Source organism: Mrakia frigida (genome assembly GCF_051309035.1).
Source record: "Mrakia frigida strain ATCC 22029 unplaced genomic scaffold BDY24scaffold_38, whole genome shotgun sequence".
NCBI classification, from domain to species: Eukaryota; Fungi; Basidiomycota; class Tremellomycetes; order Cystofilobasidiales; family Mrakiaceae; genus Mrakia; species Mrakia frigida.
The window spans coordinates 151,832-172,131 of NW_027481243.1; the positions used below are offsets into that span (position 1 = coordinate 151,832).

The 20,300-nt window shown below is 53.7% G+C and overlaps 7 protein-coding genes across 7 annotated transcripts; 4 read left to right on the forward strand and 3 right to left on the reverse strand.

The window, feature by feature from the left end:
- The first annotated feature begins 12 nt into the window (after nt 1-12).
- Nucleotides 13-4,357, forward strand: BDY24DRAFT_401519 (S9 family peptidase). The gene is made up of 19 exons (XM_076642106.1): nt 13-363; nt 464-647; nt 741-761; nt 837-915; nt 988-1,053; nt 1,131-1,332; nt 1,401-1,595; nt 1,658-1,737; nt 1,816-2,152; nt 2,239-2,411; nt 2,485-2,711; nt 2,776-2,877; nt 2,941-3,165; nt 3,233-3,349; nt 3,432-3,510; nt 3,595-3,612; nt 3,691-3,815; nt 3,894-3,997; nt 4,080-4,357. Exons 1-19 carry the CDS (start codon nt 55-57, stop codon nt 4,170-4,172), a joined length of 2,736 nt encoding a protein of 911 aa, XP_076493089.1. The 5' UTR covers nt 13-54; the 3' UTR covers nt 4,173-4,357.
- Nucleotides 4,358-4,706: 349 nt separating this feature from the next.
- Nucleotides 4,707-6,740, forward strand: BDY24DRAFT_355448 (dihydrodipicolinate synthase family protein). Its single transcript, XM_076637785.1, has 10 exons — nt 4,707-4,853; nt 4,972-5,016; nt 5,139-5,160; nt 5,220-5,420; nt 5,491-5,571; nt 5,651-5,658; nt 5,736-5,910; nt 5,985-6,067; nt 6,163-6,288; nt 6,395-6,740. The coding sequence occupies exons 1-10, from the start codon at nt 4,781-4,783 to the stop codon at nt 6,604-6,606; spliced, it is 1,026 nt and encodes a 341-aa protein (XP_076493090.1). The 5' UTR covers nt 4,707-4,780; the 3' UTR covers nt 6,607-6,740.
- A 1,373-nt stretch (nt 6,741-8,113) lies between these two features.
- BDY24DRAFT_401523 (F-box protein) lies at nt 8,114-11,183 on the reverse strand. The gene is made up of 13 exons (XM_076642107.1): nt 10,843-11,183; nt 10,601-10,738; nt 10,477-10,532; nt 10,343-10,400; nt 10,107-10,263; nt 9,888-10,012; nt 9,391-9,811; nt 9,063-9,243; nt 8,792-8,950; nt 8,606-8,675; nt 8,468-8,488; nt 8,246-8,394; nt 8,114-8,131 (listed from the first exon to the last, which is right to left on the reverse strand). Exons 1-12 carry the CDS (start codon nt 11,117-11,119, stop codon nt 8,258-8,260), a joined length of 1,800 nt encoding a protein of 599 aa, XP_076493091.1. The 5' UTR covers nt 11,120-11,183; the 3' UTR covers nt 8,114-8,131; nt 8,246-8,257.
- Nucleotides 11,184-11,245: 62 nt separating this feature from the next.
- Nucleotides 11,246-12,430, forward strand: QCR9 (ubiquinol--cytochrome-c reductase subunit 9). The gene is made up of 4 exons (XM_076642108.1): nt 11,246-11,346; nt 11,428-11,553; nt 12,046-12,059; nt 12,166-12,430. The coding sequence occupies exons 1-4, from the start codon at nt 11,329-11,331 to the stop codon at nt 12,203-12,205; spliced, it is 198 nt and encodes a 65-aa protein (XP_076493092.1). The 5' UTR covers nt 11,246-11,328; the 3' UTR covers nt 12,206-12,430.
- Nucleotides 12,431-15,151, reverse strand: PRP45 (mRNA splicing protein PRP45). The gene is made up of 8 exons (XM_076642109.1): nt 15,107-15,151; nt 14,807-15,035; nt 14,567-14,681; nt 14,330-14,484; nt 13,903-14,220; nt 13,349-13,791; nt 12,772-13,236; nt 12,431-12,622 (listed from the first exon to the last, which is right to left on the reverse strand). Exons 1-8 carry the CDS (start codon nt 15,121-15,123, stop codon nt 12,586-12,588), a joined length of 1,779 nt encoding a protein of 592 aa, XP_076493093.1. The 5' UTR covers nt 15,124-15,151; the 3' UTR covers nt 12,431-12,585.
- A 2,479-nt stretch (nt 15,152-17,630) lies between these two features.
- Nucleotides 17,631-18,680, forward strand: BDY24DRAFT_401534 (uncharacterized protein). The gene is made up of 5 exons (XM_076642110.1): nt 17,631-17,810; nt 17,902-17,984; nt 18,128-18,159; nt 18,317-18,450; nt 18,546-18,680. Exons 1-5 carry the CDS (start codon nt 17,748-17,750, stop codon nt 18,570-18,572), a joined length of 339 nt encoding a protein of 112 aa, XP_076493094.1. The 5' UTR covers nt 17,631-17,747; the 3' UTR covers nt 18,573-18,680.
- Nucleotides 18,681-18,819: 139 nt separating this feature from the next.
- BDY24DRAFT_444484 (uncharacterized protein) lies at nt 18,820-19,989 on the reverse strand (the record flags this gene model as incomplete). The annotated part of the gene is made up of 5 exons (XM_076644852.1): nt 18,820-19,158; nt 19,269-19,351; nt 19,438-19,463; nt 19,793-19,832; nt 19,945-19,989. 5 exons carry the CDS (start codon nt 19,987-19,989, stop codon nt 19,068-19,070), a joined length of 285 nt encoding a protein of 94 aa, XP_076493095.1. The 3' UTR covers nt 18,820-19,067.
- Between the last annotated feature and the right edge of the window lie 311 nt (nt 19,990-20,300).

Below are 20,300 nucleotides of genomic sequence, written 5' to 3' on the forward strand. Positions count from 1 at the left end.
AACTTGACCTTCAACTGCATCTTTCTTCCCTTTACTTCCCAGGAGACCGACGGAATGGCTCCCTCCCCTTACTCTCACCTAGCTCAAGAACCTTCCGATACAAGCGAGCTTCTCGAAGCTGAAGACTCTCCCACCCATCAAGAAGGAGGATCGACCTCGCTTCGCTTCCCCCTTCCTCCTCATCCTCCCATCCTCTTTGGTTCCAACACCTCCCTCCCTAGCTCATCAGGATCGTACAAGGACGAAGATGAGAAAGAGGAGGTAGATCGATTCGTTCAGGAGGGTGCGATGGAGAGTGGGGGTAGCAATGGAACAAGAGGTTGGAGAGCTGTTGAGGCTGGAGGAGGAAGGAGGTCGAACAAGGTCAGTCTTCGAGCTCGCTCCCTTCTGTCCCTCGCACCATCTCTGAAACCCACCTAGCGATCGGGATCCATGCTGACCCTAATCCTCTCTGGTGTGCTAGTCGAAACCTCGTCGTCGTCGACCGTATCTCGTGATGATCTGCCTCATCTTCTTTGCTGGGATCGTTGGAACCCTCGCTGCGTTGGGTTGGGCAAACCCAAAGAGCAAAGCCAAAGCTTCGAAGCTGCGTCAACATATCACGATGGATCATGTCATGAACGGGACGTTTTCTGTGCAGAGGAAGGGTGAGTCACGAGCACGGCGAGGGAAGAAGGAGGGAAGGAAGCAGGGAGGTGAGCTCGAAGCTGACCTCTGCGCTTCGATCTTTGGCGTTTTAGGTGTGAGCTGGGTGAAGGAAGGTGAGTCTGATGTAGAGTGTTGGAGTTAGAAGCTCTTGATTTTTGAGCTGAGCATGGTTTCGGTGGGTTTCTCAGCGGGCGATGGGATCTTCAGCACGGAGTCGGACGGGAACGTCCTCCTCGAAGACGTGAACGATGCGAACTCGACGCAGATGTGAGCCTCTTCCTCCCGTTCTTTCGAGCGAGACAACCGTAGCTGACCCTTCACACTCCTCTTGCCTCTCAGCCTGCTCAACGGAACCCTCATTGTCGATTCGGACGGCAGGAAGATCGAATGGACCTCTTGGACCTTGTTCGTCGCGTTCCCCTCCTTTCATCCTTTCTCTCGTCGCCTAGAGCTCATCTTTACTATAAGTATTCTCCTCACAGATCTCCCGACATGAAGTTTATTCTCCTCCAAACCGGACGCGTTCAGCAATGGCGTCACTCGAGCCACGCAAACTTCTACATCCACTCCCTCCTCAGCAACGCAACCTTCCCTCTTCTTCCTCCCACCCACCCTCCTACCATCGCCTACGCTACATGGGCCCCAGTCGGGCATGCTCTTGCTTTTGTTGAGGCTAACGATCTCGTGAGTTGTCTCTCCTCGACGAAGGACTCCTCGTGCTGACGCGTCGATTCCTCTTCCTCCGCTCGCAGTACGTCCTTCCTGAGTCGGAACTAGGGAACGAGTCTGTCGGCGAGATCGTTCGAATCACTACAGACGGAAGCGAATCAGTCTTCAACGGGGTCCCCGACTGGGTTTACGAGGAGGAGGTCTTCGGAGCGGACTTTGCGCTGTGGTTCTCTCCCAACGGCGAGGAGATTGCTTTCCTGAGGTCGGACGAGACTGAGGTAAGCCTCTTCGCCACGTCCCTTCGCTTCGATACTCTGCTGAACTCTTTCTTCATCCATAGGTCCCGACTTACGAGTTCCCTCTGTACGATGAGAAGGACGATGGGACCATTCAACCTTACCCGAAGGAGATCGTGATGAAGTGAGCTCACCTTCTCTTACCTTTGTCTTCTCTTCCCTCCCTTTTCTGACGCTGACTCACTCGTGGCTTCTTCTATAGATATCCCAAACCTGGATACCCCAACCCTCTCGTCTCTCTTCGACTCTTCTCCCTCAAAACCCTCGGCGAACTCCTCTCCTCCTCCTTCGACCCACCTTCCGCTCTCGCCGCTCAAGCAACCAAAAACCTCACTTGGCCCGATATGAAACCAATCACCAACCAGGTCATCTTCGAGGTTACCTGGATCGGTCGACGACTCTTGGTCAAGGAGAGCGACAGGAGCGCTTCGTCGGGGAACGTCGTCCTTTTCGACGTCGACGATGCGGAGCTCGTTGAGGGTACTCTGCAAGGGAAGGTTGTGAGGCAGCTGGACGGTGGGAAGGGTTGGATTGAGCAGGTGAGTCGGATTTCGTATGTACAGGAACAGCTCCGAGGCGATGGACTGACCTGGCGACGCGTCTCTTCGATGTCCCTTCCAACCAGTCTCAAACAGTCGCCGTGTACGGAAACGGCTACCTCGACATCGACTACTCCGCGGAAGGCTTCAATCACATCGCCTACTTCACTCCCGATAGCAGCACACCGACATGGATCACCACGGGAGCTTGGGAAGTCGCTGGTGGGATTTTGGCCGTCGACGCGAGGAAGAAGCTCGTGTACGTTCTGCTGCTTGTCCCCTCCTGTTTCATCGAGCTCATGACTGATCCCGACTCTCTTCTTTCTCTGCAGCTACTTCACCGCCGCTCAACCTTCGATCGAACGACACATCTTCTCTGCTGCTCTTCCTTCCCTCTCCGACGACCTCGCCCTCTTCTCTTCGAGCGTCAAGCCTCTCACGGATACCTCTCGTCCTGGATACTTCTCCGCTTCGTTCTCTCCTGAAGCTGGGTTCTACGTGCTCGGATATGAAGGTCCTGGCGTCCCAAAGCAGAAGGTGGTCAAGACGGGTGACGAAAGTGAGTTCTCCTGCTTACCTCTCTTTGTTCTCGCATTGACCGTGTGCTTCCTCGTCTTCTATAGCGTTCGACTACCTCCTCGAAGGGAACAGCAACCTCAACGAGACGATTTACAAGTTCATCCTCCCAGTTTCGAACCAGCAGATCGTAGACTCGGACGGATACCGTGCGTCGCGTCTCTTTCTCTCCTCTCTTCGATCACTGATCTCGTTCCCTTAACTGGCTCCAGAGCTCAACGTCAAGGAAATCCGACCTCCCAACATGGACGAGAGTGGAAAGACCAAGTACCCTGTGCTTCTCGCTCCTTATGGAGGTCCTGGATCTCAATCCGTCGACGTTCGATTCGGAGTCAACTGGGCGTCCCTCCTCGCTGCTGAGCTCAAGTACATCATCCTCGTCGTTGACGGAAGAGGTACTGGATTCAAGGGCCGAGATCTGAGGGATCCTATCCGAGGTGAGAACCTTCCTGTTGCTGCAGTGCGACCTCGTTCCTGACGCATCTCTATTCTTTTCGTCTGCAGGCAAGCTCGGAACGTACGAAGCGATCGATCAGATCGCTGTTGCGAGAACCTGGGCGTCCACCAAGCTCTACGTTGATAAGAGGAGGGTCGGTATCTGGGGATGGTCCTTCGGGGGATGTGAGTTTGAGCTTCGTCGAGGTCGAACGAAACGACTGGTCGACTTTCGAGCTGACAAGGCCGACTCCTCTTTCTGTCGCAGACCTGACTGCGAAATGTCTCGAAGCCGATTCCGGAGTGCTTTCCCTTGGGATCGCTGTCGCTCCTGTGACGGACTGGAGGTGAGTTTGCTTCTCATTCTTCGGCCATTCTCCCTCTCGACGCGTCCGGAACTGACGAGCGTTCTTCCTCTCTCTCTCCCTCAGGTACTACGACACCATCTAGTGAGCCATTCAACCACTCATTTATTTACCTCTCGAGTTGCTCGAGCTCAGTACTGATCGTCTTCCTCCTCCCCTCAGCACTGAGCGCTTCATGAAAACTCCCGACGAGAATCCTGCAGGTTACGCTGTCTCTGGAGTCAACAACGCTACTGGATTCCACAATGCCGACTTCTTACTAGCTGCTGGATCCGGAGATGATAACGGTGCGTCTCAATCCTTCTTTCTTTCTTCGACGGACGAGAGCGTCGAACCTGACGCGTCGTCCCCTTCTCTTCCTTCAGTCCACTTCGCCAATTCTGCCTCCCTCATCGAGAAGCTCACCTTGGCTAAGGTTCGACGCTTCCAGATGAGAGTCTACACCGACTCGAATCACGGCATGAACAAGGTTCGTGGAAATTTTGGTTCACGCGTTCCTCTGTTCGTTCGCGTCGTCGCTGACTCTGTTCTTCTTTCCTCTTGGCTTTCAGTACGGAGCCTATAGAGAGCTGCATGAAGCGATGACGGCTTTCTTACTAGAGAAGTGGGGAATCGGAGGGAAGAGGAGAGGGTGGTCTGCTTGATTTAGATTTTGGACTTTTCCGTTTGCTCTGCTCTCGAGCAAACTTGGAGCAAACAAGGAAAGGCTTGTCACTTTCCTCTGAGCGGTGAACTGAGACTGGAAAGATTTGAAGGGTGTTGAAGCTTTGCTTCGACTCTTGAGTCACGTCGGGGACCTAACGAACCGCCCTTCTCCATTATCACCCTGACTGACTTCATGCTCTCAATAAAACTGCAGGATCACTCCGGCCCTGAGAAGAAGTCGAGGAGGATCTCACGAGACCCAGAGGAGGGAAGGCGACACTGACAGCGGAGTCAGGAACGAACGAAGTCTTCGACGACGCGGCGGCTCTCTCTCTCCTTGCGCCGTCGCGTCTTTCTCCCGTCAGATCGAACCCCCTTCTCTCTCCTTTATGCCATCTCGAGGACACCTCAGATCTTGGACTACTCTTCTCGGTTCCAAGCTCCATTTTTTCTTTTGAATGAAGGGCGGCTCCCGGAGCAGCGGACCCAACCGCTCCGGGAGGCATTCGTCCTTTCCTCCCTCCCTTCCTCTCCTCCTCCTAACCAACACATCCCGACTCGACCCCACCCACCTCGTTCTTCTCTCCCTCTTCCTCTCTTCCTCAACATGGTCCGATCTCTTGGTCAAAACGTTTGGGCTCCGATCCCTACCTTCTTCCTACCTGTCTCCGAGGACCTTGGTGAGCTCGACGCTTCCTCCTCGCTGCTTCGACGAGCCGGATGGCACCGACTTCGCTCGTCGACTTTTTCTTTCTCGACTTTGTGACTGACTACTCATCCTCTCTTGTGTATGCTCAGATGTCCCCACCTTCGTTGCTCACGTCGTCTACCTCGCGAAGGCTGGTGAGCTCCTCGATTCCTCCCTCCTCCCCGGCCATCTCCTCTTCCGCCCCTCTTTCGTTCCTCCCCCTCGCTCGCTGTTTCTTAACCTGGCTGCCCGCTTTCAACTTCTTCTCCCTCCTCAGGACTCTACCCCGTCATCGCTGGGTGAGTCTTTTTCATGATCCTCGAAGCACAACTCCAAAAACTGACTTCTCGTTTTGAAGTTCGATGGGCGAAGCCCACCACCTCTCTCCCTCTGAGCGAATCACCCTTATCACTTCTGCTCGAAAGGCTCTCGACGACGCTGGTCTCCCTGAGGTTCCTATCATCGCCGGAACGGGAGTTGGATCCACCAGGGAGACCATCAAGCTCTCGAAGGAGGCTGCTGAGGCTGGAGCGGATTGTGCTATCGTGATTGCTTCTGGGTGAGATTTTCCTCCTCCTCCCGGCTTCCGAGCTCGAGCTGAAGCTACTCTCCCATCTGCTGCATCTCAGATACTTCGCTGGTGCCATGTCCAAGGAGGCTCTCGTCAAGTTCTTCGTCGACGTCGCAGAATCCTCGCCCATCCCCGTCATGTTAGTTCTCAGCCTCGTTTTCGAGCTATTCTCGAACTGAGAAACTGACCTGTCCCACCTTTTCGTCTTCGTCGAACAGGATCTACAGTTCGTTCTTCTTCCTTCGCGCGTAGGAACAGAAGTTGATCAAGCTGACCCGACGCGTCTTTCTTCCTCCTCCTCAGACTACCCTGGAGCTGCTGGAGGAATCGACCTCACCTCTAACGACATCAACGCCATCGCTGATGGATCGTCGAACATCGTCGGAGTCAAGCTCACCTGTGGAGGTGTAGGGAAGTTGACTCGAATCACAGGTCACACCACGACCAAAGCGTTCGTTTCTGCTCGAGCTGGAAAGGAGTGAGTTCTCGTTCCTCCTGCGACCGGGCTCGACAAGAAGCTCACGCGTCTCTCCTCCCTCCCTTCATCTCCAGGTTCGTTACCCTCGGAGGATTCGCCGACTTCATCCTTCCTACCGTTCTCGGATCCAAGGCGGACGGCGCCATCATGGGTTTGGGTCAGTCCTCGTCCTCTCCTCGCGCCAGTCCTACCATCTCTCCCCTCAAAACTGAAGCTGATTTTTTTTACCTCGTCTCTCGTTTTCCCTCTCAGCCAACCTCTATCCTTACTCGATCTCCAAACTCTTCAAGCTCTCCCTCTCCCTCCTCGACCCTGCTCTCCCCAACTGGCAAGCCGTTCACGCCGAGGCTTTCGCTCTCCAGACTCTCGTTTCGGAAGGTACGTAACATATCCTTACGCCCTTCTTTCTGATCTCCTCGTCTTCGAAGAAAGAACGAGGGACCGAGAGCTGACCTTCGTCCTCCTTTGACCCCGTCTCCTTCAGCCGACTTCGCCTACGCTCCTCTTGGGATCTCTGGAACCAAAGCTACCCTCCAAAAGAGGAGGGGATACGGTGGAGTTACTCGACTTCCTCTGCTTCCTTTCGAGGAGGGACGGGTCGAAGCCACCGACGCTCTTCACGCCATCGTCGCCATCAACGAGGTCGAGGATCGGCTGGCTGGAGCCGTCAAGGCCAACGGCGTCAACGGTCACTAGATATGTGTAGATTCGTAGGGAGAGGGAACGGGGGTCAGGGTTATGATGTTTCTTTCCTGAAGACGAGTCGTCGTTTTCCTTTTCATTTGGGCTTTCTTCTTTGTCGCGTCTCATAATCATGCATGCGTTCTTTAGAGAGCCATCCGATGCAAGAGGGAAGTTCTCCTTCTTCAAGATAAGCTGGCTATAGAAGCTGGGGAGCAAAGGAGGAAAAGGAAGTGGGTTTGAAGGCGCCAGTCGCGACGCATCTGCCCAATCGACGCTCCTTCGCTTTTCTGCTGCTTCTTTCCAGAGATGACGGCTCTTCGCTCTCACAGATCTCTCTGACCATCTTTTTGCTCTCAATGAAGTCGTGAAAACGGAATCATCATCATAAAGGAAAAGCTGGAACTGGAAGTGCTCGCCGCCCTCTGATCTCAACCTCGACTCGTCCTCGACTCTCCCTCAAACGACGACGAGCCCAAACGCCATGCTCGCCATCGTTGCGAGAAGAGTATAGAAGCTGTTAACCCCTTCCCAGACCCACAATCCGACCCAGACGGCGAGGATGGCGTGAGCCCAGTATCTCTTGAGGAGGGACGATTTGAGAAGACCTTCGATGAACGAGTTCTCCATGGCTTGACCGTAGACGCAGATGGTTCTGAGGGAAAAAGTCGAAGAGAAGATAGATCTCAGCGAATGAAAAAAAAGGGAAGAGATGGCAGCCAAAGCGAGAAAGGAAGAGAAGAGAGGACACCTGAATCCATCGTGCTGAGAGCCTGAGCCGTCGGTTGAGCAGATCTGTAGGAGCTGACGGCGTTGAAGGTGACTCTCTCTCCTGTCATGATCTTGATAGATTTGAGATCGAGAGTGGGGTGCTTCATAAAGAGGGAAACAAAGGAAGAAAAAAGGTCAGCAAGCAGTCCCGACGGCCTCGATTTGGTCTTCGACGTCGCGTCCTTCCTCCCTTCGCACTGCCCTTCCACATCTCAAACATCTCCTTCTGCTCCTCTGACTCACCTGGGCATCCAAGGTTCCCAGCAAAGCCGTTCTCTGAGGTCCTCCTGCAAACTTCTCGTAGCACATGAAGAGCTGGATTCTCTCGTCTTCACCGAGAGATGCGGCGGTTGCGGCAGCGAGATTGAGTGTTTTGAACCAGAAGAGAGAGGTGGTAGTAGGGAAGATGCCAAAGGGTTGATCCTGAGCAATGAGAGAGAGAGAGAGAGAGAGAGAGAGTCAGTTGGGAGAGTGAAAGGAGGAGAACGAGAGGAGAACAGAGGACGTGCGACGACGACGACGTATTGAGACCTGAGATAATCAAGGAGAGAAGAGAGGTGGTCAAAAATGGTGGTCTACTAGTGGGCGATAGAGTGAGGAGGACGTACCAGAAGGTAGAAACCTCGGTTCCAACGGTGGGAGTTGTAGGATCTTGAGCTTGAAGGTTCATCTTGAGAAGGAGGGGAGGAGAAGGTGGCGGTTTGGAGGAGAAAGAAAGAGAGCAGCTGACTTTCAGGTTTTGTACGAAAAAGAGGGCAAAAAGTACATGCTAAGGAAGGCGAGGCGAAGATAGGTTAGCAACGTCACTTCCTTCTTCCGTTGTTCCTCGTCGTCTCGCTCTCGCTCCCTCCTCCTCGTCTCTCTGCTTCTGAGTCGGACGTACCATCATATCGAACTACTCCATCTCTTGATCCTCCCCAACGTTAACTACCAGATCCAACCTCCTCTCCAACAACTCCATCGCTCTCGTCGGTTCGCTCGGAGAAGGAGAAAAATCGAAGATCTTGATGGCGAAACCCGTTCCGATTCGAGCTGCAGTCGAGAGAAGAACGAGGGTCAGTTCGATCGAGCAACGCTATAAGATGTCCAGCACTAGGGTACTCACCATCCAAAGGAGCGAAGCCGTCTGTTCGAACGAGCGAAGGAAGAAAAGCGAGCCGGAACGAACGACGCGTCAATGTCGTGTCGTCCCCTCTTTCTCCATTAAGGAGACGAGCGTGACGGAGAACTAGAAAAGGCTTACCCTCGAAAGGATCCGCTTTGCAGTAGTAAGAGATCATGACTCGTTGCTCGTCCATCTGGACAGAGCTGATCTGTTGGGAGGGAAGAGGGCGGACGTCGAGACGAGAGGAGCAGCAGAGGGTCAGATCGTCGTCACTCTCTCTTCTCCTCGTATGTTGCTTCCGTACGAATCGACTACAGCACTAACCTCGTTCACAGCCACAGGAGCTACTCCTCCGAACGCGTACAGCTCCAGCTTCAATGGAGGTTTCGACCTCGTCGTTCCCTTTTCTCGATCCCGCTGAAGACGCTGGAGAGACTCGAGGGTTGGAAGGGAGGAGAGGTTGAGGAGGAGGATTTTGGTTTTCTGTAGGGAGTAAAGGTGCGAGAGAAGGAGAAGAAGAGGTGGGAAAGGAAGAGTCAGCACTCGACGTCAATTCGACGACGGGAGAGGAAAGAATCGCGTCGAAAGGACTCACCGTCGTCAAAACAGCTCTTCCTCCTTCGAACGCCAGGTTGTAGACTGGTTCCTCGACGTCGAGACAGATGGTGTGCTGGGACTGGAGGGAAGGGTCTTCGAAGACGGCGGCGTAGTCGAGGACGACGAAGATCTTCCCGAGGAGAGAGGTGAGGACGAGGTTGTTTCCGGATACGTGGACGCTGGTGAAGAGACGATAGAGAAGAAGAAGAGAGTGGAAGGGGTAGAGAGGGGTGGATGGAGGTCAGCGAAGAAAGAAAGAGGAACTAGGGCGCGTCGTGACGAAACGAGAGCGAACGAGACGCCCCTGAAAGATGGTGAGAACTCACGCAGTGAAGTTATAATCCACCCTATTCGAGAACACCTCGTTCCCAGCTCCAGATCCCAACCTCCCACTCATCTCTCCTCTCTCTACAAGAACAGCTCTCGCCGACCTCACCCTCGTCCTTCTCACCGCTGTCCCTCCAGTCCCTTTCTCTTCACGAGCTTTGATCAGAGCTGCCGTAGTCTCCAGATCTTCTCCAAAGGTTTGCTGCTGACCACCGGGTCCGAAGACGGTCGCAGGATGGAAGTCAAGAGCGAGGTCGAGGGAAAACTCGGCTGCTGACGGCTGGGAGGGGAAGTCTAGGATGTGGTTGGAGAAGGATTGAGCTGAGGAGGAGAAGGTAGTACCGGAAGGAGGTTGTCGAGAGTGAACGTGGAGGTAGCGACGGCCGAGGATGAGGATGTGAGAGGGAGTGAGCTCGACGTCTGTGCGACGAATGGAGGAAGGGAAGGTCAGCTCGAGGAACGAAAAAGAGAACGAGTCGAGCTCGACGCGACTCACAGTTGATGAGATCGAGATCTGGACTCGAGATATCCACCGTAGCGACGAGAGTCTTGCTGGGTACGTCGAAGAGGTACGCTTCTTGAGCGTTGAAGGATCCGATGAGAAGGGTTGGGTAGACGAATCTGAAAGGAAGAGAATTAATTAGCTCTGGCTCTCGTTCAACATCGAGTCCTCACATCAGAGCGAAGATTGACGTATATCTTGAGCTTTACGCACCTGTAGGCTCTGATAGCGCCAGGACTCTGGAGGATGGCGTACGGACTGAAGTGACCTCTCCACGACGCGTCCGGGTTCTCGTGCTCGTCAAGATCAGGAAGCTGGCCATCACGAATCATGTCGGTAGTTCGACGGAAGACTTCGTGGGTATTTCCGTCTGTAAATCGAATAGCAGAGTCAAGGAAACAGAACTGAATCAGCGAAGCAAGATGATCCAGAGTGAGAGAACGACCTACCTCCAGAATCAAAAACCAAGTATCCGTTTCCAAACTCGCAATGAGCGTGAGTATGGATCTGAATTAAGAGAGTGGGTGAGAGGGCCTTATCAGTCTCGTGAAGAAGGAAGAAAGAAAAGGGGCCAAAGACTCACGTCGTTCTTCCTCCAAAGCACCTGCGACGTCTTCTCGTCGATGACCGTGATCCCACCTACCCAAGTGAGACGACAGCAGAAAGACATCAGTATCGCTTCAGCAAAGGAATCCGCTTGAACTCACCACGTCGTCCAGTGGTAATGATCGTGCCCTGCTGGCCATCCGACTTGAGTCTCCAAACATCCCTCGAAGGATTCCACTTCCAGTCTGAGAGACAGTTCGCCGTCGACCAGTTGAGATTCAGCGTCCTCCTTCTGTAGCCTGCGAGGATCCAACGTAGAAAAAACAACAGCGAAGTGAGCTTTCGTTCGTTCGACCTCTCACCTCCCTCCTCTTTGAGAGGACGTCGAGCTCATCCAACTCACAGACCTCCCTCCAGCTCTCTACGCCCTTCAACGAGCCCACCCTCGCTCCCAACTGCTCCAAAGTCATCTCGAGCTCTCCTTCTTCCTCCTCGAGATATCCATGACTGACGGCCATGCTTCTGAAGATGCCCTGCTGGTGGTGTTGAACGAGGAGGAACCAGGACGAGTTGACGCGGAGAGCGCGAGCGAGGTCGGGGAGGGAGAGGTGAACGAGGATTTGGAGAAGAGTTTCAGAGGGTAAAGGTGGGAGAGGGGACAGAGAAGCGAGAGAAGACATGTTTCCAGTCGTTTCAAGAGGGTGATGGTTTGACGAGCTTTCGGGAGGAGGAGGAGGACGAGCAGAGGGAGAGTTGCGTCCCCTCGCTCTTTTCGTTCCCAGGACTCTGGTTGGCTCGCTCCCTTTCCTTCAACGACCACCAACCCAAAACACTCAACCTTTCTCCTCCTTCTCCCCTTCTCCTCCCTCCCCCTCTCCTCTCTCCTAAAATGGCCAACAACGCTAACGTGAGTTTCCTACGAGCTCTCTTCGGGTCGCTTCTCTCCGTTCCGATCCAAGCTGACCCCTTCCTCCTTCTCTTCTCTCAGTGGATCTACCGGACTCTTTTCCAGAAGAACTCGATCTACCTCGCTGGTATCTTCTCGGCCGCTTTCGCTTTCTCGGTCGGATACGACATCGCAACCACCAAGGTCTACAACGAGATCAACGCTGGAGTCAGTCCATCGTCCTCCTCCCCTCCTCCTTCCCCTTTCTCTCCGAGCTCGCTCTTCTCTCTTCGGGACCATGGATCGGGGAGTGTTGAAGCCGCTGTGTTGGGACATGGAGGTGTCTACTAGCCCTGTGGCTGTAGAGAACCTAGGGGTTTGGGAGAGGAGAGAAGGGGAAGAGCTCAAGAACGAATCGAAGCTCGACGACAGAGGAGCCGTCATCCTCCTTTCTTCTCTCTCTTCCTTCACCCCATCCTCTCTCTACCCACCTTTCTCGTAGCTCTACTCGTCCCATTCAGCTCCCCGTTTTTACCATCTTCATCCGATTCCACCGATCCTCCCACCTCCACCCGACCTCCATCCCTCCCTCCGCTCCCCTTCACCTCCTTCCTCGCCCTACCTCTCTTCTTTCACCCTCTTCCTCCTCCCTCCCGTATCCCAACCAACGATACTGACCACCTTCCCTCTCTTCCTTCTTGTCTCCTTCACCACCTCTAGAAACAATGGAAGGAGTACGTTCTCTTCTTCCTGCTCTATCCGTCCTTCCTCCCTTCCCTCTTCCTTGTTCGTCCGAGCTCACACGCCTTTCCTCCCCTTTGCTTCTTTCCCTTCCTAAAGCATTCGACACAAATACGTCGAGGCCGCTGATGAGGAATGATTGCAGTTAGGGGATTGGATGTTTTCTTTTGGTTTATAGATCTGGTTTCGTGCGTGGTCGTTCAGCTCGAGAGAGAGGGAGAGAGGCGAGAGACGGAGGAGAGGAGAGCCGGAGAGGGAGTCGCTCTCGTTGGAGGTCTTCGGAGTACTTTCGTTGCGGGTGGAACGAGAAAGAAAACAGAGCAGTAGCAGGAGGACATGGTAATAAAAAGAACCTACGAAAAAAAGGAGCCGAACGAAAGCAAAGTGAGAACAGAAGAGAGAGAGAGACGCGAGAGGTCGAAACGAGAAGGTTGAACGAAAGGAGAGAACGAACGAATGGTAAGAAAGGGAGAGATACAAACGAGATCATCCGAGAGCAAAGTAGGTAAGGTAGGGTGTCTACTCGTCGTCTCCTCTGGGTCGCTTGCCTCGTGCCCTACAAAAAGAGAAGGAAGAAGGGAGAGAGAAAGTCAGCCCTCGTCTCGATCTCGTTCTCGTCCTCGTTCGTCCCGACCAACCAACCTCCCCCTCCCGACCACCTCCACCCCGCTCGAAGAAAGGAAAGAAAGAAACAGAGCTACTCACTTCTCACTCAACTCCAACCCTCCTCTCTTCTTCCCCGCCTTCGCAGCGTCCAAGAACTGATCCAACCCGAACGGATCCACACTCGCCTCCGTGTCCTTCTCAAACTGCACCGGTCCATCCCTGGGCGCCATCTTGGCCGCCTCCTCCGTCCCTTCGAACCCTCTGCTCACTCCCAACGCGAACCTGTCGTTCTGGAGGTTCTTCATCACTCCGTCCTCGGTTCCTCCTCCGTACGTCTCCTCCCCAGCCGCCTGAGCCGAGGAAGAGAGAGGCTTGTAGATGGCGGACGCGGCTGCTGATCCGTGGAAGAGGGGTCGGTCGTAGAGGTTGTAGGCGTCGTCGGAGGCGAAGGAGGAAGGGAGGGAGTCTCGGTTGAAGAGTCGAGAGTCGATCATGGTTTCCTTGTTGGCGGAGGGTTTGGCGAGTCCGAGGGCGATCTTCTCCGAGATGTCTCGGTTTTGCTCCCTAAAGAACGAGTAGAAAGCGAAGAAAAGATGGTCAGCATCAGTAGCTCGACTCTTCCTCCCTCGTAGACTTGAGAGGCGGGCGAGAAGACGCAAGGGAAAGTCAAACTCACTTGGCCAGCATCTTCGCCCTCTGCTCGTTCCCCATGCTGTTCATCCTCATCTCCCTCTCCCTCTCCTGCCTCTTCTCCCTCCTAACCTTCTCCCTCTCCCTGGCGTCCTCGTCGTCCTCTCCATCGCTCCCAGCGTCCTTCCCAGCAGGTCGTCCTCCGTCCGAATCCGAATCCGAGTCGCTGCTGTCGCTGTCGCTTCCGTATCCTCCGAGAGCTCCTCCCATTCCCTTCTCGACGGCCTTGGTGGGTAGAGAGGGAGCGATACCAGCTCGGTCGTCTCGAGCTCGTTGAGCGAGAAGTCGAAGGTGCTCCTCCTTGGCTGCCTTCTCCTTCGAGGCGAGCTTCTGCTGCATGAGCGATCGTTGTCGAACCTCCTCTCGAGCGTGACGGTCGGCGACGAAGAGAGCTTCCGAGAACTTGGCGAAGTTGTCGTTGATGTGGACCTGGGAGAGAAGGAGAAGAAGGGGCAAGAGGTCAGCTTCGAGTTCGAACGAAGGACGAGGACGACAAGGAAGAAGGAGGTGAGGAAAGGCGAAACCGAGACGAGAACTCACGTCCTGAAGACCTCGACCATCAGCGGCGAGACGCTTATCAAGAGGGATGGTGTATCCTTTGTTGTTCTTCCAGTTACTGATGCAAGGAGGAATCATCCACTCCTTCTGTTCCTGAGCGGTTGCCTTCCTGGGAGGACTTCGAAGAACGGGAGGTGGTGGGGAAGGAGGACCTCGAGGGATCTTCTTTGCCTTGAAGCGAGGTGGTTCGAGAGGATCTTCGACGACTTCGGTCATCTTGATGATTCGCTGAGATGAGGAGGAGGAGGAGAGGCCAGGAGTGTATCGGATGTAGGTGGTCAGTCCTTGGGAGTCGGGAACCTGGAGGGGAGGGAAGGAAGGGAAGGGAAGGGAAGGAAGGAGACGAGAGTCAGCTCGGAAACGACACCTCCCAGCTCGACAGAGGATGGGAAAGAAGAAGAAAACTGACTCGGGATGGTTGAGCGGCCTTGATCTTGCCGTTGGTGAGCTTCTCGAGAGCAGCCTTCGTCCTCTCTGCTGTCTTGAAGACCTCGTCCTCCGAAGGTCGTTCCATCGACTGTTCCGACTTTGACAGATCCGACCGTTGAGCGATAGGAACGAGATCTACGCAAAGCACCAAACGACACACCAACACCACCAGTAAGCGAAGAGGTCCGAACGAGAATGTATAGAGAAAGGAACGGACCTTTGTACGAAGACTGAATGAGCTTGCCCTCTCGTTGACCTTGCTGAGCGATAGCACCGTAGTTGACGCTTCCATCCGAATCGACCTGAAGAGCGAGAGTGTTTCCAGCAGATACCTGTAGAGAACACGGATGGGATGCTTCGGTCAGCGTCTGTGGCGAGGAAAGAAGGTCGAACGAGGAAGGAGGAGGGAGGGAGGGAAGGGAGAGAAGGAGGAAGGAGGAAGGGAGAGCTGACTGACCTTCTTTCGACCTAGATCCAGAGGATACTGAGCCAGGGAGCACTCTGGGTAAGAACCACCGTCTCCGAAATCCTCCTGCTTGGTGGGCCTCCAGCCTTTTCGACCTCCGTAGGGAGGAATCCGAGAGGTGAGAGCCGTAGAAGGAGCGGAAGGGCCAGAGGCGGGAGTCGACTCGTCCTCGTCGTCCGAGTGAACCTGAGGCGCAGAGTACCGAGGTGTAGGAAGAAGACTGCGAGGGGTCAAAGAGAAGACGTATGAGTATACGATCGAGAAAGAACTGAGTAGAAAGAGGGGACGTACGAGGCGAGAGCAGCCATGTTGGAAGGGAAGGAAAGGGAGGGTGGAGGTTGGGAGGTGTTCGAGGTCCCTGGGAGGTTTCAGAGAGCGCCGGCACGATCTCGCACGGGACTTGCTCTCCATTTCGTCGTAGAGATTTTTGGCTGGTCGGTTTCTGCATACTTCTACTAGAACAGAAATCGCGAAAAGAGCGAAGCAGCGAATTCACATCCTCAGCGTTTGATTCCAAGGTCTCTCTCTTTTCCTCGAGGGCTGACCTTTCCTCGCTTTTGGGGAGGGCTCCCGAAAAACGACAGCTCGCTTTCTCGCCGCCTGGAGAAGATTTTCGCACGGAAAGTGAACCAGATCGAATAAAGCGAGCATTTTTTACGTTTCCAGCAGCTTTTCAGAGGCAGAAAACTGCAGAAAGGCGCAAAAGAGGGAAGATCTTCAGTCTCCGTCGCGTCTCCAAATCGGAACGAGCGTTCTTCCCCCTGTCTCCTCCCGCCCTCCTCCTCCTCTCCCCTCCCCCGAAACACCACTAGCATCACTACCACTACCACCTCATCACCCTCATATCACCACTTCAACACACAACTCCCATCCCTCTCCTCCACAACTCCAACTCAACCCAACCCCCTCCTCAGCCCTCCCTCCTCCCCCTCCTCTTCTCCTCCCTCCCCTCCCCTCCCCCGAACCTACTCGCTATCTTCTCATGGCTGTTACCAACGCCCGACTAGCACAATCGGTAGAGATTTCCTCGCAAGAAATCAACCCTCCTTGCCACGAAATCAACCCTCCTCCTGCACGAATTCAACCCTCCTCTTCTCGACCTCCCTCCTCGCCTCCCCTCCCCTCCCTTCCCCTCTCTCAATCCTATTCCCTATCTTCGAATCATTGTTATCTAATGCCCGGCTAGCTCAATCGGTAGAGCGTCAGACTCTTACAGTCTTCTCTTGACTCTCTTGATCTGAATGAATCTTGAGAGTCTTGATTCGATCTAGCCAGGTCTCCCTCTCCTCTTCGCCGAGGTCAGGGTTCTTCCTAGACACTTACAAGTCTATCTGAAGGTTGGGGGTTCGACCCCCCCGTCGGGCTAACAGGTTATCATTTTTGCTGCCATCTGCATCGAGATTGGACTTGGGAGCGTTCGTTGGGAGGAGCTGAAAATTGACGGTGTGAAAAGCTCAACACGAAAGGGAACAACAACGAGGGGGGCGTGATGCGACGCGTCCGACGCAATCAGTAAACAGTTAACAGAGGTTCACGCGAAAACCCATCGGCTTTGGGGGTAGCAAGACGAAAACTTGGACTCTAGTAAGTGTGTTCAAAAGAGGAAAGAAGTATCAATGCAGCCTGGAGAAGACGAAGGAACGGTGGACACGACGCGAGCGCCAACGCGTCCGTAGGAAGCGAAACAGTTAAAGAGATCAGCTTCGCTGCCCAAAGGTTGCTCGGAATGGGTCGAGATATGTTCTCTCCATCCGTGAATACGTTTCTAAAGAAGCTCAAAAACCTTTGAGGACGGTTTTGAGCGCAGAAAGAGATGAGAGATGGGAGCACAGATTACAAAAAGCTGGCATTTCGCGGTCGGTGGAGATTTGACGGTCTGTCGAGAGTACAGGTTGATTCAAACGTTGTTTTAATGTACAGCTAGAGACACGAGGCCCTCTGGTACGAGAATTGAACGGTAGTTTCCGGGTAGGAGTCGCGTCGCTGGTACGAATTTTGGCTCCTGGGTCCCACTGAAGGGTACCAGAACAATTTTGTTGCAAGTAGGGAGCCACTAGCTTTCGACCAGTACGTCGCATCGATTCATATGAGCAGATTTGAGCGAGATAGAAACAGACCCGACAGGAGACAAAAGACCGCCGGAATCGCAGAACTTCAATCAATTCTCCCGTGCCCTTGTTGTTACAGCGTTTTCCTTGAGCTCGCTAGCAGTTCTGGAGTGCGATCTTTATCTCGGTGTAATTTTTGTTCTCAAGGAAACTTTTAAAGCGCAGAAGGGAGGGCGAGAAAGAGACATCTCGCTCTTGCACTTTCAAGAGAAGAGATCGCCCTTCACTTCTTGATCAAGGCCCATCAAATTCTAAGGAAAGCTGCTAGAGGAACGAACGATGATATCGAGCAGCATTCGAGAGAAAGTGATCGACCTGTTCTGCTTGGGAAGAGTCCATACAGGAAACGAAAGCTCAACGTCCGGCCCTCCGACCTTCTCTTCCTTCCTCTCTCAACTCCGTCCTCCCTCCTTCCAACCTTATCCTGAACCAAAAATCACAAGCTCAGCACGTCCTTCATGTGAGCCCCCCCTCAGCAGAAATGAACGTTGCGTTTCTTCCCAAAAACTGCCTACTCGCCGCAGCTCTCTCCTTCCCTCGGCTGAACCTCGCTCGTCTCCTTCCTTCCTCCCTCCTCTCCTGCTCGTTCAACCTCCTCCAGGAGATTTCTGCAACTGAAACCACTGCCCAGCGGACTCTTGAAGATCTCTCGTGGGCGACGAGCTAGCTGATGGAGGTATTCGGGATTCAAGAAGAAGGAGGAAGGTCGACGTTGTGGTCAATCTCTCCTCTCCTCTCCCTTCCTTTCCCTTGGACAGGACGACGTCACTTTCTCCCTCCCTTCCTTGTTCCCTCCCAACCATCACCCTCGCCTACTTCTCAAGATGCGATCCTTCGTCCTCCGAACAAGCATCCCCTCTTCCGTCTCCATCACCGTCAGAACCTCAGTGAGCTCCTCCTCCTTGCTCAAATGAGCTTCGTCCTCATCCGCTCACTCCCTCCACCATCTCCCTCCCTCTTCTTTCCTCCTTCCTTCAGACTCTTCCCTCTGTCACTACCAACTCCGTTAGATCCATGAGTACCGGAAACGAAGGAGCCGTCGCTAGCGACAGAGAATGGTCGTGCGTTCTTGATCTCTCTCGCTCATCCTTTGCTTCGTCCCTCCCTCCCTCCCCCTCCCGTCCCGAGCTGCTTTTTGTTTTCGTTTTCATTTCGCTGACCTTGCTCTCCTTCTTTCGTTCATCCTCTCCGATCCGATCAACAGGAAGAGAGAACAGGCCGCCGAGGGAAGATACGGTTCGTCTCTCGCATCGCAATCTCTTGATCTCTCGACGAGTCGTCGAGCTCGACACCTTCCCTCCTCCTTCTTCAAGAAGCTGACGTTTCCCTCTCCCTTCCTTCCCCTTCCCTCCCCCTTTCGCTTTCCGTTCCTTCCATTTCAACCTTTCCTCAGCCCGAGAGCAAGAAGTCAAAGAGCTCAAGCACCTCCGAGCCAAAATCGAGCGACAGGAGAAGGATTTGGAGGTTGATTTGAAGGCTGCGACGGAGGTTTTGGACGAGTCGATTCTGGAGAAGGAGAAGGAGATTGTGAGTCCCTTTTCTCGGCTTTCCTGGTTTCTGGAGAAGGTGGGAGATCTGAGAGCTGAGTTGATTTGAGTTTGATTTTGGGGGGGGGGACGCAGAAGAAGCCTGATGAGAAGAAGCCTTGAGGGAGGAGAGGGTTTGCGCGCGTTGAGTTGGAGTAGGAAGGTTTTTGAGGCTTGATGGTTTCTCTTTTCGCTCTTCTATGTACTTCTATGATGATTCTTGAACGTTCAGCTCTGTGTCCCAAGGGAGGTTTGAGAGGTGTTCAAGGGTTTTCGTCTAGTTTGATTTCGCACTGGCTCGTTTCAGGTCGAAATTGTGTCCAACAACGAGGCTTCTTTCTCGTATAGAAAGAAAGAAACATGCGAGTTGAAGGCTAAGAATTAAGCAACAGAGGAGAAGAGAAAAGTAACGAGCTAGACTAGTGAAGAGGCTCCAAAGTTGAGATCCCTGCGAATCGGGAACGCGACTCTCGCCAGAGCCACTTCCCATCGACGCGTCCCTATAGATTCTCTTCCATTTCGCCCTTGATCTTGTTTTAGACGTAACTAGATCGCCTCCATCTTCTCGATCCTCGTCGTCTTCGACATCCCTGTCGTGCTCACCCTCGTCCTCCTCCCTCAACCGTCCTTCTTCAAGGCAGTGACCTCCTTTTGGGATTTGGCGAGAGCACCTTCGGCAGTCTTGGTCTGAGAAGCGAGATCTTGAGACCTGCATTCGGAGGGAGAAAGAAGGAGAGCGTCAGCGAAGTAGGAAGCAAGAGAACGACGCGTCGCTTTGAGTGGAAGTCGACGAGGTCAGATCGATTCACTGCTTCCTGATCAAGCTTGTCACCGGCAGCCTTAACTCGAGAATCAAGAAGTCTGATCTGACCAGCCTGATCTAGCGAGACAGCTCGACGGGCCTGAAAAGAAGAAAGGAAAGAGAACGAAAAGTCAACTTCGACGCGTCAACGACGAGCAGACGGGGAAGAAAGTTGACAAGACTCACGTTATCGAGATGCTGAAGGTGACGAGCTAGATTGAATCAAAACAGAGCGATGTCAGCGTTGATCTTCCCAAGCGGAAGGAAGCAGGAAAGGTGAGCTCACCCGAAACGACGCTGCTGCCCCTGGGGTTTGTTTTGGGTTGGAAGAGATTGAGCTGCTGCAGGGCAAGCGGAAGGTTTCATCGGCTCTGAGACTGTGTAAAAAGTTCCGTTCTAGCTTTAAATGTGATTTCTGAGTGTTCAGATATAGATTGCCTCTCAGAGGAGCGGCAGATCCATCAGCTGAGCTCAAAAACAACAACAAGGGTGCTGCTCAGGTTTGGAAGGAGAAATGAAGTCTTGGGGTAAACATAGTAACCTTGGGCTACTCCAGGTTGATAGATCTTATGAATCATCATCTGAGATTGAGGGAAAAAGGGGGGAAAGAGGTGGGAAAGAAGGAGAGAGGGAGAGAGGGAAGGAACAACAGAGGGAGATTCAAATGAAACGTAGAAGTTTGTCTGTATATACGAGCACAGCTAAGGCTGCTGAGATGTGTACAAGTCCCACAAACATTCTCTACTGCCGTCTCACACACCTCAAAGAGCCGCTGCTGAGCTAGGGAGAAAGGTGGGGGAGGAGGGCTGAAAGAAGGGGCGCAACGTGAAGGTTCCCTCTCTCGCTCCCTCCCTCACCACCAGTAGAAGTCCAAATACGAAAAAGGAAGGACGTCACCCGGTGTAAAGCAGGTCGAGGAACACGCTGGTGAAGTCGGAATAACAAAAATCAACCCACAGATACCGTGAGAGCTCAAAGCGACGACCCCTTCCCCGTTCCCTCCCCTCCTTCGATCCAAACTCTCCCCCCGACCTCCCAGATCGACGGTG